Raw genomic sequence first — 13,397 nt, forward strand, 5'->3', positions numbered from 1 at the left:
ACATAGACTATTAATAAAATCTATCCATAATCTTAGACTAATTCACGAGACGAATCTATCGAGCCTAATTAATCCATAATTAGCCTATGTGATGCTTCAGTAAACATGCTCTAATTATAGATTAATTAGGCTTAAAAATTCATCTCGTGGATTACCACTCATTTATAAAATTAATTTTTTTATTAGTCTATGTTTAATACTTTAAATTAGTGTCCAAATATCTTATGTGACATGGGACTAAAAAGTTCAGCCTCAGTACTACTCCTAATTAACTGTATCGACGCCAAATGACATGGAGGGGTACACCAAATGACATGGAGGGGTAGGGATGACCCCATTCTCACTGCAAGATTGTGCATTTCAATAGTATGATATCATCAAAATATATTTAAATGGATAAATAAAACAAATGCTCTAGATGCAAAATTTTATTTTATGGTTTCATAGACTAACATAGCACTTAAATATTACACCAAGTGACCAACCAAGTGACCAATAAGAGTTGATTAAATATGTGCAAATGCCTAACTGCCCAAGCCCGATAAGACCTTGAGGCTTAAACAAGGGTCCATTCAAATAGACACGACTCAATTAGTACTTAAACGATAACGAAGACAATCAGGCTTAACCACATTCAAACTAGTACATTAGTACGTAAACAATGTACAAGTGCTATTATCATCGACAAGGAAGGCAAGTAGTAGTAAATCAAGGGTCAAAAGGGCAGTGGCATGTCATCACCTGGTACCGAGCTAACCATGAAAAACAAGTTCATGCTTACCTAGACAAATAGTTTAAACTAGTAAGGCCAAAATCGCCATCCCACCGCGAGGACGACGACCTTTTCCTCTTCTGTTGGGTAGGTATACACAACCATTCATACACAAAGATAATTAATAGCCAAGGCTTCACCTACGTTCCTAACCAACCATGGAAAATAATTTAAGCCTACTAAAAGGTTAGTTTAAAATGGCAGTGACAAAAGCACCTATCATATAGATCAAGACACTTAACTGTCAGCTGCCGCCGGTAAAAAGTTGTCATTCTTTCCAATCAGCATCAGTAAAAGACTACAGCTAATCAGTCAGTCCCTTTCAAGGGCAAACTTTACAGAAGAATAGCATACAGCATTAAACAAAATCTACATGAGACTGCCAATTTCCTTTCCCGTTGATAGATATTCTAGTTTCTAACTTTTGTAGCAGAGAAAGAACAAATAAGTAATCCACATTAAAAAGATTTCCCAGTATGGTTTTCTTTGCCGAACAGCCGAAGTATGATCTTCTTTTCAGCAGGTATAATGGCAGGAGAGATTTGCATCAGACAGTGAAAACACGCAGGTTGACATTTTCAACAGTGTCATGCGCACCAAAAAACTTTCCATAACAAGTTTGGAGGAGTGCTCCATCACAATTTCTCAGTTCACATTAGTGGAATCTTCCTAAATAATATTAATTTTTATCTTCCTAGGCGGAGTTCCAGGTTTTGACATATTCCCAGTTCCTGCTTTTCCTTTCTTATCAGAAGGCTTAAGGATCTGGAATGAGCATGTAAGAGAATCATCTATGCTCATCATCGCACCAGCATTATCAAACTCTCCACAGTAGTTGGGTGCAGAGAATATGGTTACAAGCTGGCGCTTAGCAAAGAATTCATAACCATCCTCCACAACCTATCATAGAAGATTCCAATACAAATCAGTGAGTGGTAAATAAAGACAGCAGCTCAATAACAATAATAATTCACTACAGCAGAGATTCAGTGATAAAAATATGTCATGTATATTTCAGCTTATATCCAAAAGAAGTGGTAGTAAACCAAGATATTTAATTTTGCTTACACTAGAAAGGGGAGATTGATATTTGTAGCTGGACTCTGAATTATACCAGAAATTTGACTGGGTTTGATTTGGAATATTTTAACCAAATCAGTAATCCATGGACTTCATTGGTTTAATGGTGCATTCAATAGACAAAAAGCGAACAAAATAACCATCTAATTCCTCCAATATCAATGGGAAGTTCACCCCCAAGCAAGGACATAAATGTAGTTTCATATTCTTAGTTACAGATTTGAACATGATTTGCAGCAATATAGAATATCATGTTGATGCTTACAAGAGAATTACTGTACGTTAATGCCTAGTTGTAGCATGCAAACAACATAGTGTAGCATAGACACTCTCCACTTCATTTTAAATAAATAAACCACATAACCATAGGTGGATTTTTAATTAAATAAAGAACATATTTCTGCTGTAGAACTCAAGAGAAGGAAGAAAATCATTTAGTCAGGCATTGAACAGTTCTTGATATAGAAGTTAAATGTTTCAGAAACATCAACTCATGTGTCAAATTAAATATGCACTTCATACCAAATACTAAATGAGTCAAAATCGTAGTGCAAAATCATAGTTACTTGCTTGAAAATCGTAGTGCAAAATTAGCATGAAAACATACCTGGTGAGCCCTGCAGATCAGATCCAGATCATGTGTCTGAAGAAACTCAGCAACCTTATCAGCTCCAAAAGTGTAAGATACACCCCTGTCATTCTCACCCCAACCTTCGATATCTTTATCTGGGTCTGACCACAACAGATCACAGAGGAGACCATGGTCCGGAACATCAACAGGGCGTGCAATGTTGCGAATCTGGTCCATGTTCTTTAGATCAGGAGATAAACCCCCATGCATGCATAGAATCTTATCATCAATAAGTGCGGCCACTGGGAGGCAGTTGAAACAATCAGTGAAAACCTTCCAGGTACGGACATTAAACCTCCTTTTGCATTCATCAAAGAATCCATAGATTCGGTTGATAGATGCACATTCATGGTTTCCCCTAAGGAGGAAAAAGTTCTCTGGGTACTTAATCTTATATGCAAGGAGAAGACATATAGTTTCTATACTCTGTTTCCCACGGTCAACATAATCACCTAGAAACAAATAGTTTGCCTCTGGTGGGAAGCCACCATACTCAAATAACCGAAGAAGATCAGAATACTGGCCATGGATATCTCCTGACAATGAGTAAATAAGCGGCATGATGGTAAGCATGATGAAAACAAATTCTACAGTTATACATTACAAATTGCTGACAGTTAGAACAAGTTTCAGCATATTTGTGATAGCTGCTTAGGGAACATTTGGATCCTAAGCTAGGTTTACTCTAGCCTTCCCAGCTAAGCTAGTTGTTTGGAACCACAAAAATTAGCTAGCTTTAGGGATGGCTGTGGATCAGTCCACAGGTAATTTAGGGTCGACTGTAGTTCAACTAAATGAACAAAATTTTATTTTGTAGTGAAACTTAGTTCATTTAATCGAACTAGAGTCAATCCTAAATTATCCATGGGTCAACCCGCGCCCATCCTAGTTAGCTTCCAGTGACAAGCTAGCCTCAGGGCCAGGAAAGTCTCGCCAGCAAAGTCAAGCCAAATTGGCTCTCCTTCAATGGCAAAAAATTATCCACATGTGATAACTGCACAGCAGGCGAACCAACCAAACATATGGAGTATGGCAAGTCTAGCTAGCAGGCAAAGAATTGGTTTTCCCTTGCAGAGCTAGCCTACTTGGGCAACGAAACCAAACATGCCCTTAGTATCTTTGCATGAAACTCTTCAAGCCGCACTTGAAATGCTACAATGATGTGCTGTAGACAGGTAAATCTTGATGTTCGGGAAAATTTTATTTGTTTCTACAGCATAGACTGCTAATTTTAAACACATTGTTGTCACTCAAGCGCTAACAAAAGATAATGTACCTAAAGAATTTCGAAGAATTTCAAACACAATTTCCTTATTAAAACAACAAAGCTAGCTTAAAGTTCTGAATTCTGCAGTATTCTCATTGAAGCTGTAAATTTCATCAGAAAGTCAAATGAAGGAAAAGATAGATTAATCGTGCCGACAATCTGCCCTTGACCCCAATCAAAAGAGATCATTTGTGCAATCCAAGCCACGTCGAGACTGAAAGTCCAGATACGAACGCACTATAACATTTCCCACCGAAAGAATTGTCATCCTAAATATCTATGACAACTCCAAATCGAAGAACACCGAAGTGCAAGAGCTTCGAACAACAAGGGCACCTCGAATTAGCAGAAAGCACTCCAGAGACTATTCTATTACCCAAGCGAAGGCGCACACCACAATACAACACGGCCTGAGGAGAGCAAACGCTTTCTAACACGCACAGACGATACCACCGGAGAGGAAAAGAGGAGCACACGCTCGCTAGGGTTTTGTGGGACGGGGAGGGGAGGGGAGAGTAGCCAAACCCTTACCGCAGATTTTGATGGGTGCCTCGAGCTCGAGCAGGTTGGGCTGGGAGAGGAACACGTCCTTGGCGGCGGCGCAGAGCCTGCGGATCTCCGCGTCGGAGAGCTGCGCGGGGCGCGCCGTGCGGCCGCCGCGGGCATCCAGGAGCCGCCGGATCAAGTCGTCGAGCGCCGCAGCGTCCATCGCAACCACCGGGAGAAGGGGAGAGAGAGAGAGAGAGAGAGAGAGAGAGAGAGAGAGAGGAAGAGGGTGGGGGGAGGAGAACAAAAACCCTAGCACCGGTCGCCGCGCCGCGCGGGCGATGGCGGCTAAACCCTAGCTTTTTCGATCGGCGGCGAGGAGGGGGAGGGGGAGGCAACGTGCAGCGAGGAGGGAGGGAGCGGAGAGGAGCGAGAAGAGCGGGGGTGTTATTGCAACGCGTCCCCGACGGATTGTACCAGGAAAAAGGTGCAGGAGTGGTCGACAGGGGAAGGAAGGGCTGGTCAAGGTGCATTCCCGATTTCCCCATTGCATATCATATCAGCATTGTATGGGTCAAGGAAGCAGAATTGAGGGGTCCCGTCTGGTTTGAATAATGAGGCTAAGAATCAGGAGTGTTTAGGCCCCTTTCGGCGTGGCGTCCGTAAGTTAATAGATTATTACATAATTAATTAATTATTAATTATTAAAAAATATAAAATAGATTAATATGATTATTTTAAATAATGTTTCTATAGAAAATTTTTGATATAAGTTAACTAACGGGTGGAGGTGAATGCGGTCTTAGTTGGTGAAATGAAATTTTTTAGTGTCACATCAGACGTTCGATCGGATGTTACAAGGGTTTTTGACACGAATGAAAAACGAATTTCACGGCTGGCCTGGAAACCGCGAGACGAATCTTTTGAGCCTAATTAATCCGTCATTAGCGCATGTGGGTTACTGTAGCACTTATGGCTAATCACGTACTAATTAGGCTCAAAAGATTCATCTCACGATTTCTCACATAAATGTGCAATTAGTTTTCATTTTATCTATATTTAATACTCTATTTAAGTATTTAAAGATTTGATGTGGTGTTTTGGGCGAAATTTTTTGGAAACTAAACAGGGTCTCAGATTGTCGATTCCACCGTGATTTTAAATTTTATGTTTGACCATTTGTTTTCTAAAAATATATATAAGTATTGTTTATTTTATCATGATTTGATTTTTTTAGTAAGTAAACTTTAAGCATACTTGTAATTTTACGTATTTGAAAAAATAATAATAAGACAAACGGTCAAATTATTGATACAAACGTTAATGACAAGGATGGAGTATTTGGTTCGAGAATATATATAAGGCTTAATTCTCAAGATAAACTATAACATGAAAGATTATTTAACTTTTTATAGTATTTTTTATAAATGATGAAGTTAACAACTACAAAATTCAAAATTTATTTTAAAAATATGAGTGGGCTGCAGTTTGTTTAATAATTACACGCCAGCTAGAATTCAAACTCGAGATCTCTGGCTCTGATACCATGTTAAGTTTCATGCACCAACCAGTTACACCTAAAAGCCTAAGTTGATAGGAAAAGAGGACCAATTCACTTTATACAGAAACATCTTCTATCTTTTTTTAGCGCCCACACATGAGCAGGTAAATGTTACATTTTTTTAAAAAAACAAAGGAATATTGCTTAAAAATCATATTAATCTATTTTAATTAATCATGTGCTAATTAATCGCTTCATTTTTATGCAGTTTCGTAATTAAATGGAATACCACACAACTTGAGCCTAGGTGTCATGCCAAAAGTTTAGGATGCGTGTGTCGAATCAGTAGAGGATAATCTATTGAAAATAACAACCATATGTCGTGTTGGAGGTATAAATAAGTTGGATAACTAGGCATGGGAATAGAATTAAACCAAAAGTAGTTTTATTTTGTGGTACTCTGACGTGCCACTCCAAACAAAATACGTTTATGTATTAGTTCGGTTTTTTTTTTGCGGGGTGCTTATACACATAATACGATGCCATTAACCAGAGCAATTTTTCAATAAAGCATCACTTTATTCAATTCTAGATTGGATATCCTAATATACAAATTGGTCTTCTCATAAAAATTATGCATTTTTTTTGTTTATATCCACTTAAATATAGCTCTTAGGTTAAGGGTAGACTCTATATTAATATTGTCGGATGAAAAGGTTTTGTACAATTTCTCGTAAAGTAGTAAATTCCTTCACATTCATTTACTTGTAGTTTGTTTTTTTTTCCCGCAATAATCACTAGACGCAAGTCTCCACTCGATGCTTTCTTATTTTTCCTTCCTCGACTAGAACAGTGGCCATCAACCCGTTACCCATCTACTCCACAGTAAATTATTTACAAAATATCTCGAAATATAAGTATTTCTATATTTATTTTTTTTACCACGACATAGCAATTCATGCACAAATTTTGATGATTCTCATCATTTTAATTAATTACACAACCAATTAAATACGACGAACGATCATTTAAGCAATTCAAAATTAAAAAATAACAAAAAAAACAATGAAGAGAATATTTCGACACATCCTTGATACTTCATAAAATAACCTAAAAATAATTATATTTTGAAACGTATGAAGCATCCCTTAAGCTTTCTAATGTTAAAAAACAGTCGAATATAAAATGGTAGATACACATAAAATCAATTTAAGATGAATATTCGCTATGGATAAACGATATGTAAAACATTTCATGGAAATATATATTTATTCAGTTTAGATAGTATTACCACATATATTCTTTTATCCGTAGCAAAAGAACCGTATTTGGTTAGGAAAAAAATGAAACCCATTGCACCTTAGGAATAGAATGCATTTAGTACATAGGCCGTCGATGAAAAACAATAAATTTGGTAAAACAAAAAAGACAGGATAAATTCCAAACACGAAAACCTTTGACAAAATAAAATTTGAACAAACCGGGAAGGTTTGACCAAGTAGCCTAGCGTTTGGTTTATTGTATTCTTTTGATATTATGACATAAAAATCAAGTTGTTATAGACATAAATTTGTATTAAATTTTGTCTAACTTGTGGCTAAAGAGTTCTTAGCCATGCAAACCAGTAGAACATATCACTATCTTAGCTCTAAAAGTTGCATGTTCTCTTCCAGGTTCATTCTGGTTAAAGCAACATGCAAAACAAGAAATACGATTAGCGTATGATAAATTGAGCATTAAATATTTAAAACATTAAAAAATATATTTTATTTTATTTTAAAAGTAACTTCTTATGTAGAAAGTTTTCATACGAAGCACATTGTTATGCTGATGAAAAGCGAGGTATAAGCCAACTGCATAAGTTGAAAAAAAATGGCCTTAACCATTAGAATATATATATATATATATATATATATATATATATAAAAAACCAAAACAACTTTCACAAGTAAACATGGGGTACCATATCTATACTACCACAACTACTGTCAAGTGGGACATTATATCAACGCATTATGCTCGGATACTGTAGCCGTTTTTTACACTTACATATTTCTACAACTCAATTTTTAAGCATGGTGTTTTTGCCTTTTTCAAGTGAAATATATATTTTTTGTTTTCTAAAGACAATCTAGTATGGACACCATTTTCTTTTAACCAATTAAAAGTATTTTTCGGTGAGACTTATCCCTTTTATTTTAAATAACCTATTCTAACGTACACATTTGGCAAGTATTCCATCCATCCAAATTTGATCGTCATATTAGGACTTTCCACCAAGACCAATAAAAATAAACTGTGCTTATCTACTTGCTCTACCACGGCGACAGCCCAGACGTTCTCGTCAGCCCATACATGCATGTTGGTCGAGCGCGCATGGAACGGACACTTCGCATCCAACGTGACCTCGGCCACCGCCCATGTTATAAACACTCGATTGTTTATGTAGGTCTGGCGCTGCATCGTTGACATCCTGATCATGCTCTCCATACAAGCGAGGAACCATGATAGGGAGCATCAAAATTGAGACATGATAAGCTGCCTTGTCAAGATTGAAGGTACTCACCTCGGTGGTTTTATATGCAAAAGGACATGTGCGACGTCCATGTACACAACTTTCTCACATATGGCTACAGCGGCTTCGAGCTCACTCTCATCTGCAGCAGATGCGGCTCCATGGAGCTCCTTCCGAACCACAACCGTCACTTGGACGTCCACGGTGACTTGTGAATCAGGAACTTCTATGTCACTGGCGAATGATTCCATCACAACACGAATGTCGTCGGAATCGTATATGACCTCTTCGTTTCCATAACGCTCTCTCTCCAGCAAAGCATCTGATTGATCGCTTCCCTCAACCTTCATGTTGTCTTCTACATGCAGAAGCAGCTTCATGTGGAGCTGATGTGTGCGTTGATGAAGATGAGAGCGGTGATGCGGCAAAGCAGAAACAATTCGCAGTTCAATAAAAATCCAATCTACAGACCCACAATACGAAAGGACGAACAATCTCGGAGTAAATACTGCATGCGACCACATCAGGCCTGATACACCGTGGATGTCCGCTGTAAATTCATGGAAAGCTGCCTTTTTTAATATGACGATTAAACTTAAACGGAGAGAGTACTAAATGAAATTCTCTGAGGAGTGAACTCAGCCATCCCAAACCCCACACACAACCGAAAAGCCCAACATAAATGCGACCCACCGCTGCGCAAACGGCAGCCGGACGAAGAAGCGAGGAAGGAAGAGAGCCCGGAAAAATGACACAGACCGACGCGTCCTCTTCCCCCCTCCCCCGCTCGCTGGACGCTGAGATGGCACGGCACCGCGACGAAAAGCACGAAACGAAACGAAACCACCGCGACCGCGCCGCGCGGCCGCACACCGGAAAAAAACGCAAAAAAGTTGGCGACGAAACCCGCAAAAAAGAAAGAAGAAACCCCTCCCAAAACCCGCACGAGAGCGAGCGAGCGAGCGCGCGTGCGGGCGCAAGCAACCCACCACCCCCGCCCGTCTCTTTGCTCAGCTCAGCAGCGGAAGCAGCAAGGCATGGGCGCAACACTAAAAAGAAGCGGCCGCACCTCCCCAAAACCACCTCCGCCTCCACCTCCACCTCCATCTCCTCCTCCTCCTCGACGCTTCTTCCCGTATCCTGCCTTGATCGATCGCCTCCTCCGCGTTCTTGGATGGACGAGCAGGGCCGCGGGTTCGGTCTGCAGGGGCACCATGGCCTGGTGCTCCTGCATCAGCAGCAGCAGCAGCGGAGGAGGAGGGAGATGGAGCGGGAGGAGGAGGAGGAGGAGGAGGTGGAAGAGGAGGTGCGGCGCCAGATGTTCGGCGCCGTGGTCGGTGGGCTAGCGGCGTTCCCGGCTCTGGGCCGGCAGCGGGAGGAGGTGGACTGCGGCGGGGAGCTGGGCGGGTTCTGCGACAGCGAGGCGGGCGGGTCGTCGGAGCCCGAGCCGGCGGCGGCGCGCCCCCGCGGGGGCTCCGGCAGCAAGCGGAGCCGCGCCGCCGAGGTGCACAACCTCTCCGAGAAGGTGGCGGCTTCTGCGCACGTTCGCTGTGAGCATCTGTTCCTTCTCTTCCTGCTTCGCATCCCTCTGATTTGCTGCTGCTCTTGGTTTTTGGGCGCAGAGGAGGAGGAGCAAGATCAACGAGAAGATGAAGGCATTGCAGAGCCTGATACCGAATTCCAACAAGGTGATCCATCGATAAAGGCGACGTTTTTTCACGTTGAACTTGGGGCTTGTGTTTCGGTTTATGCTGAAAATTTTTCGTGTAATTTGTGCGGGTTTGTGGGTTGCAGACTGACAAGGCATCCATGCTAGATGAAGCCATCGAGTACCTGAAGCAACTGCAGCTCCAAGTGCAGGTTAGCAGATAGATGTCTGGTCGTCTGGATGATGCTAAAAATTGTTGGTGCATTAGATTTGGTATGCGCATTCTGTCGTGCTGATTATTCATCCAATCCGTGCCACGACCAGGATGCACAATGAATGCTCTAGTGAAGCAGAATCCCTTGTGCTTTCTTGCTCTAACATGATTTTAGTTGACAATGTGCTCTAGTTCACTATTAAAGTTTGCTGCTATTTTGTCAGAGTTTGTTTAAATAATAATTTGATTAACAAATGCTTGATAGATAAACAACTTTGAATATTTAGTTTATATGATTACAATCGAAAGATTCTATGATATCTTATTTACATTACTAAATTGAGCCATAGCGTTAGCACGGGTATAGTAGTAGTTACATTGGGTGTCTATTTAAGATCAAGCCTCTTTGACCTCAATGCTTGTGCATTGGGACTCAGATACATTTTTTTTTCAAAAAAAGAAAAAGAAAAAAAATCATATCAACTTGCCTGACCCCATCTTGTCATGACGAGCAATAAAACTTATGGACTGCTCGGCCATCCAAATCTGCAAAACATGAACTGTGAGATATGGCTCATACAACGTGGACAATTAAACATTTTTGAGCTACCTCTTGCTCTGCAGTACATGAACTGGGGCTGGGCAGAAAGATGTAGTTTGTGGCAATTCAGATGCTGTTTTTACAGTATTGTCTAGGATTCTAGCAATCATAATATGCGGTAATATAGATGCTGATGGTAAACCATGATTGCTGCCTTCTTCTTCTTCTTCTTTTTTTTTTTTGCACTCCACAATTTCACATGAGCAATCACTATGGGACTGTGAGCGAGCAGTAAGGTACCATACCATCGATTCATATATTCAGTAAAAAATATTCTACTGAACCTGGCTACTGACTACATTTAGGATTTTTACTGTTGACTTGATTAGATTGACCATGAAGCTTGCTGGGCATGCTGGTATATACTAAGGCTAGGACTAGTTCCTAGGGTGAATGTGTTCTGGAATCCCACATCCATTCATATACTATGATAGATATATTCTGTTGCTAGGTGTTATTAACTAAAAGTTAAAGATATGATTTTTTGTTCTGAAATGTGTTACAGATGCTCTCAATGAGAAATGGTGTTTACTTGAACCCATCATATTTATCTGGAGCGCTTGAACCTGCGCAAGCATCACAGATGTTTGCAGCACTTGGTGGCAACAATGTCACAGTGGCGCACCCTGGTACAGTGATGCCACCTTTAAACCAAAGTTCAGGGGGCCATCATTTGTTTGATCCCTTGAATGCTCCTCCACAAAATCAACTACCTTCTCTAATCTTACCAAGTGTTCCTAGCACAGCCGTTCCTGAGCCTCCATTTCACTTGGAGTCATCACAGTCCCACCTTCGACCATTTCAGTTGCCTGGATCTTCTGAGGTAATATAAGAGAAAATTGTCTAAACTTAACTGTTTGTAAATATGGTGTTGCAGTTTCACAAGAGTTTGTTTCTTGCATGTATTTTTCCTATCAAAGATGGCGTTTCATGGAGAGATAATGCCAAAGCATCACCTAGCATCACATCAAGAAAGTCTGCCAGGTTTGTGGCACTATCTTTAACTAGCTTTTGCCAGCATTTCTGTTCATTTCATATTTTCACTGACACCACGCCTTCTCTTTTTTTACTTCTCACTGACGTTTATGTTCATCCTCTGAAAGGAAACGAGATGAGCTCTATCAGGAAAGAATCATCCATGTTAAACACAGATCATTTTGATGGTGGCTCACATAACAAAGAGCAACTATAGGATATGGTACCAAAAAGTACAAGACATTCGTAGGTAAGTTTCTATAATGACAATCAAATTTTCTTACAATATGAGTTTTTGTCTAAAAGTTGGATTATGGTTCAACTTCATGTTGGGGTCTAATAATTCCTTAATTTGAACTAACTTGCTTCATGTACTGGCATGTTATCTAGCACGTGTCCAGATCAAGGACGTTAAATTTGATATTCAGTATTTAGCCCATGGTTCCTCTAAATATATGGTGGATAAAGAATGAAACTGAAACGGTGCTTAAAAATGGAGTAGATCGAATTGGCCTTATTTAATCCACTCCATGATCTCCATCGTACCATGAAAGAGCATATTCTTTCAGATAGGTGAACTAACCAATCTTGCACTATAAAGTACTCCATCTGTTTCATATTATAAGTTATTTTGAGATTGTCCTAACTCCTAAGTCAAAACATTTTTAAGTTTGATCAAGTTTATATAAAAATCTACTAACATCTACAATACCAAATCAATTTCAATTAATCCATCATTAAATAGATTTTTATAGTATATTTATTTTGTGTTGAAAATGTTATATTTTTTATAAACTTGGTCAAATGAGAAAATGCTTGACTTGGAACAAAGGCAAAAGTGTCTTATAATATGAAACAGAACAATTATATTGTCAGCTACTTCAATACTTCATAGATATCGTCAACTATCTTTTCCTTGGCTCTGACTGTTACACTTGATAAGATAGTTTGGAAGAACAAACACAATTCTTTAACTCGCTTCCAGACCTAATGTTGTTTCTCCCTAATGAAACCTTGACAAGGTTCAGCTAACATTTTGCTTGGTTTGAACCCTTGACAGATTAGGACGTGGTTGCTGGTGGCACTGAAATCAGGTGCAAAAGAAGGATGACGTGACCTAGCTCAGTAATCTAACAGACAGGCAGACTTTCAGAATTGCTTACCTCTATCAATAATGCTATTATTCTTGAGGCGACCTGAATGCTTCACTTAGTAGGCAGGCAATGACACTAGAAGACCATGTAATCGTAACCGATCTAAGTCATTTCGAAAACTGGCATGTTGATGAGATCACAAAACTTGTAATCATCTGCAAATGTTCACATGTCGATTTAAGTCCTCTTTGTACGAGTCTGGCAGCTAGCACTTCCGTGAAGGATCGGTTGTTCACAGAATATAGTCTACTGAAACTTTTTTGAGACTGAAAAAACTCCATGGTCCCCTTCTGTCAAATATTTTGAGCAATCATTGGTGGTCAGTTGGTCACCCACTTTCAAACCCATTAATTTCATCATATTTGTGTCAAAAATATGTTCTTACCTTAAAAAAAAGAAGTCCATTTGGATCATATCAGTTATCCTCTTTATCTGCAGAAATTGAATAGTTTGATGCTCCATATCAAAAGTAGATGGAAAGTCCATTTTATATACTTAAACTTATGCAAAAGTCTAAAAGTCATCCCCGAGTTTCAAGTCCGTGTCCATCACT

At 39.7% G+C, this 13,397-nt stretch overlaps 2 protein-coding genes across 2 annotated transcripts; one reads left to right on the top strand and one right to left on the bottom strand.

The window, feature by feature from the left end:
• Positions 1-1,028: 1,028 nt before the first annotated feature.
• LOC102713468 (serine/threonine-protein phosphatase PP1) lies at positions 1,029-4,673 on the bottom strand. The gene is made up of 3 exons (XM_006655760.3): positions 4,282-4,673; positions 2,460-3,019; positions 1,029-1,672 (listed from the first exon to the last, which is right to left on the bottom strand). The coding sequence occupies exons 1-3, from the start codon at positions 4,457-4,459 to the stop codon at positions 1,442-1,444; spliced, it is 969 nt and encodes a 322-aa protein (XP_006655823.1). The 5' UTR covers positions 4,460-4,673; the 3' UTR covers positions 1,029-1,441.
• A 4,608-nt stretch (positions 4,674-9,281) lies between these two features.
• LOC102708627 (transcription factor SPATULA) lies at positions 9,282-13,084 on the top strand. The gene is made up of 8 exons (XM_015837928.2): positions 9,282-9,777; positions 9,875-9,940; positions 10,047-10,112; positions 11,221-11,344; positions 11,462-11,538; positions 11,636-11,699; positions 11,819-11,940; positions 12,751-13,084. The coding sequence occupies exons 1-7, from the start codon at positions 9,427-9,429 to the stop codon at positions 11,905-11,907; spliced, it is 837 nt and encodes a 278-aa protein (XP_015693414.2). The 5' UTR covers positions 9,282-9,426; the 3' UTR covers positions 11,908-11,940; positions 12,751-13,084.
• The last annotated feature ends 313 nt before the right edge of the window (positions 13,085-13,397 follow it).

Source organism: Oryza brachyantha, chromosome 6 (assembly GCF_000231095.2).
Source record: "Oryza brachyantha chromosome 6, ObraRS2, whole genome shotgun sequence".
Classification (NCBI taxonomy): Eukaryota; Viridiplantae; Streptophyta; class Magnoliopsida; order Poales; family Poaceae; genus Oryza; species Oryza brachyantha.

Coding starts and splice junctions, on each gene's coding strand:
- LOC102713468 (XM_006655760.3), bottom strand. CDS start 4,459: ATGGACGCTGCGGCGCTCGACGACTTGATCCGGCGGCTCCTGGATGCC. Junction 3,020..4,281: donor GGCACCCATCAAAATCTGCG/GTAAGGGTTTGG, acceptor ACTCATTGTCAG/GAGATATCCATGGCCAGTAT. Junction 1,673..2,459: donor TGATCTGCAGGGCTCACCAG/GTATGTTTTCAT, acceptor CTTCTATGATAG/GTTGTGGAGGATGGTTATGA.
- LOC102708627 (XM_015837928.2), top strand. CDS start 9,427: ATGGACGAGCAGGGCCGCGGGTTCGGTCTGCAGGGGCACCATGGCCTG. Junction 9,941..10,046: donor TGATACCGAATTCCAACAAG/GTGATCCATCGA, acceptor TGTGGGTTGCAG/ACTGACAAGGCATCCATGCT. Junction 10,113..11,220: donor AACTGCAGCTCCAAGTGCAG/GTTAGCAGATAG, acceptor AATGTGTTACAG/ATGCTCTCAATGAGAAATGG.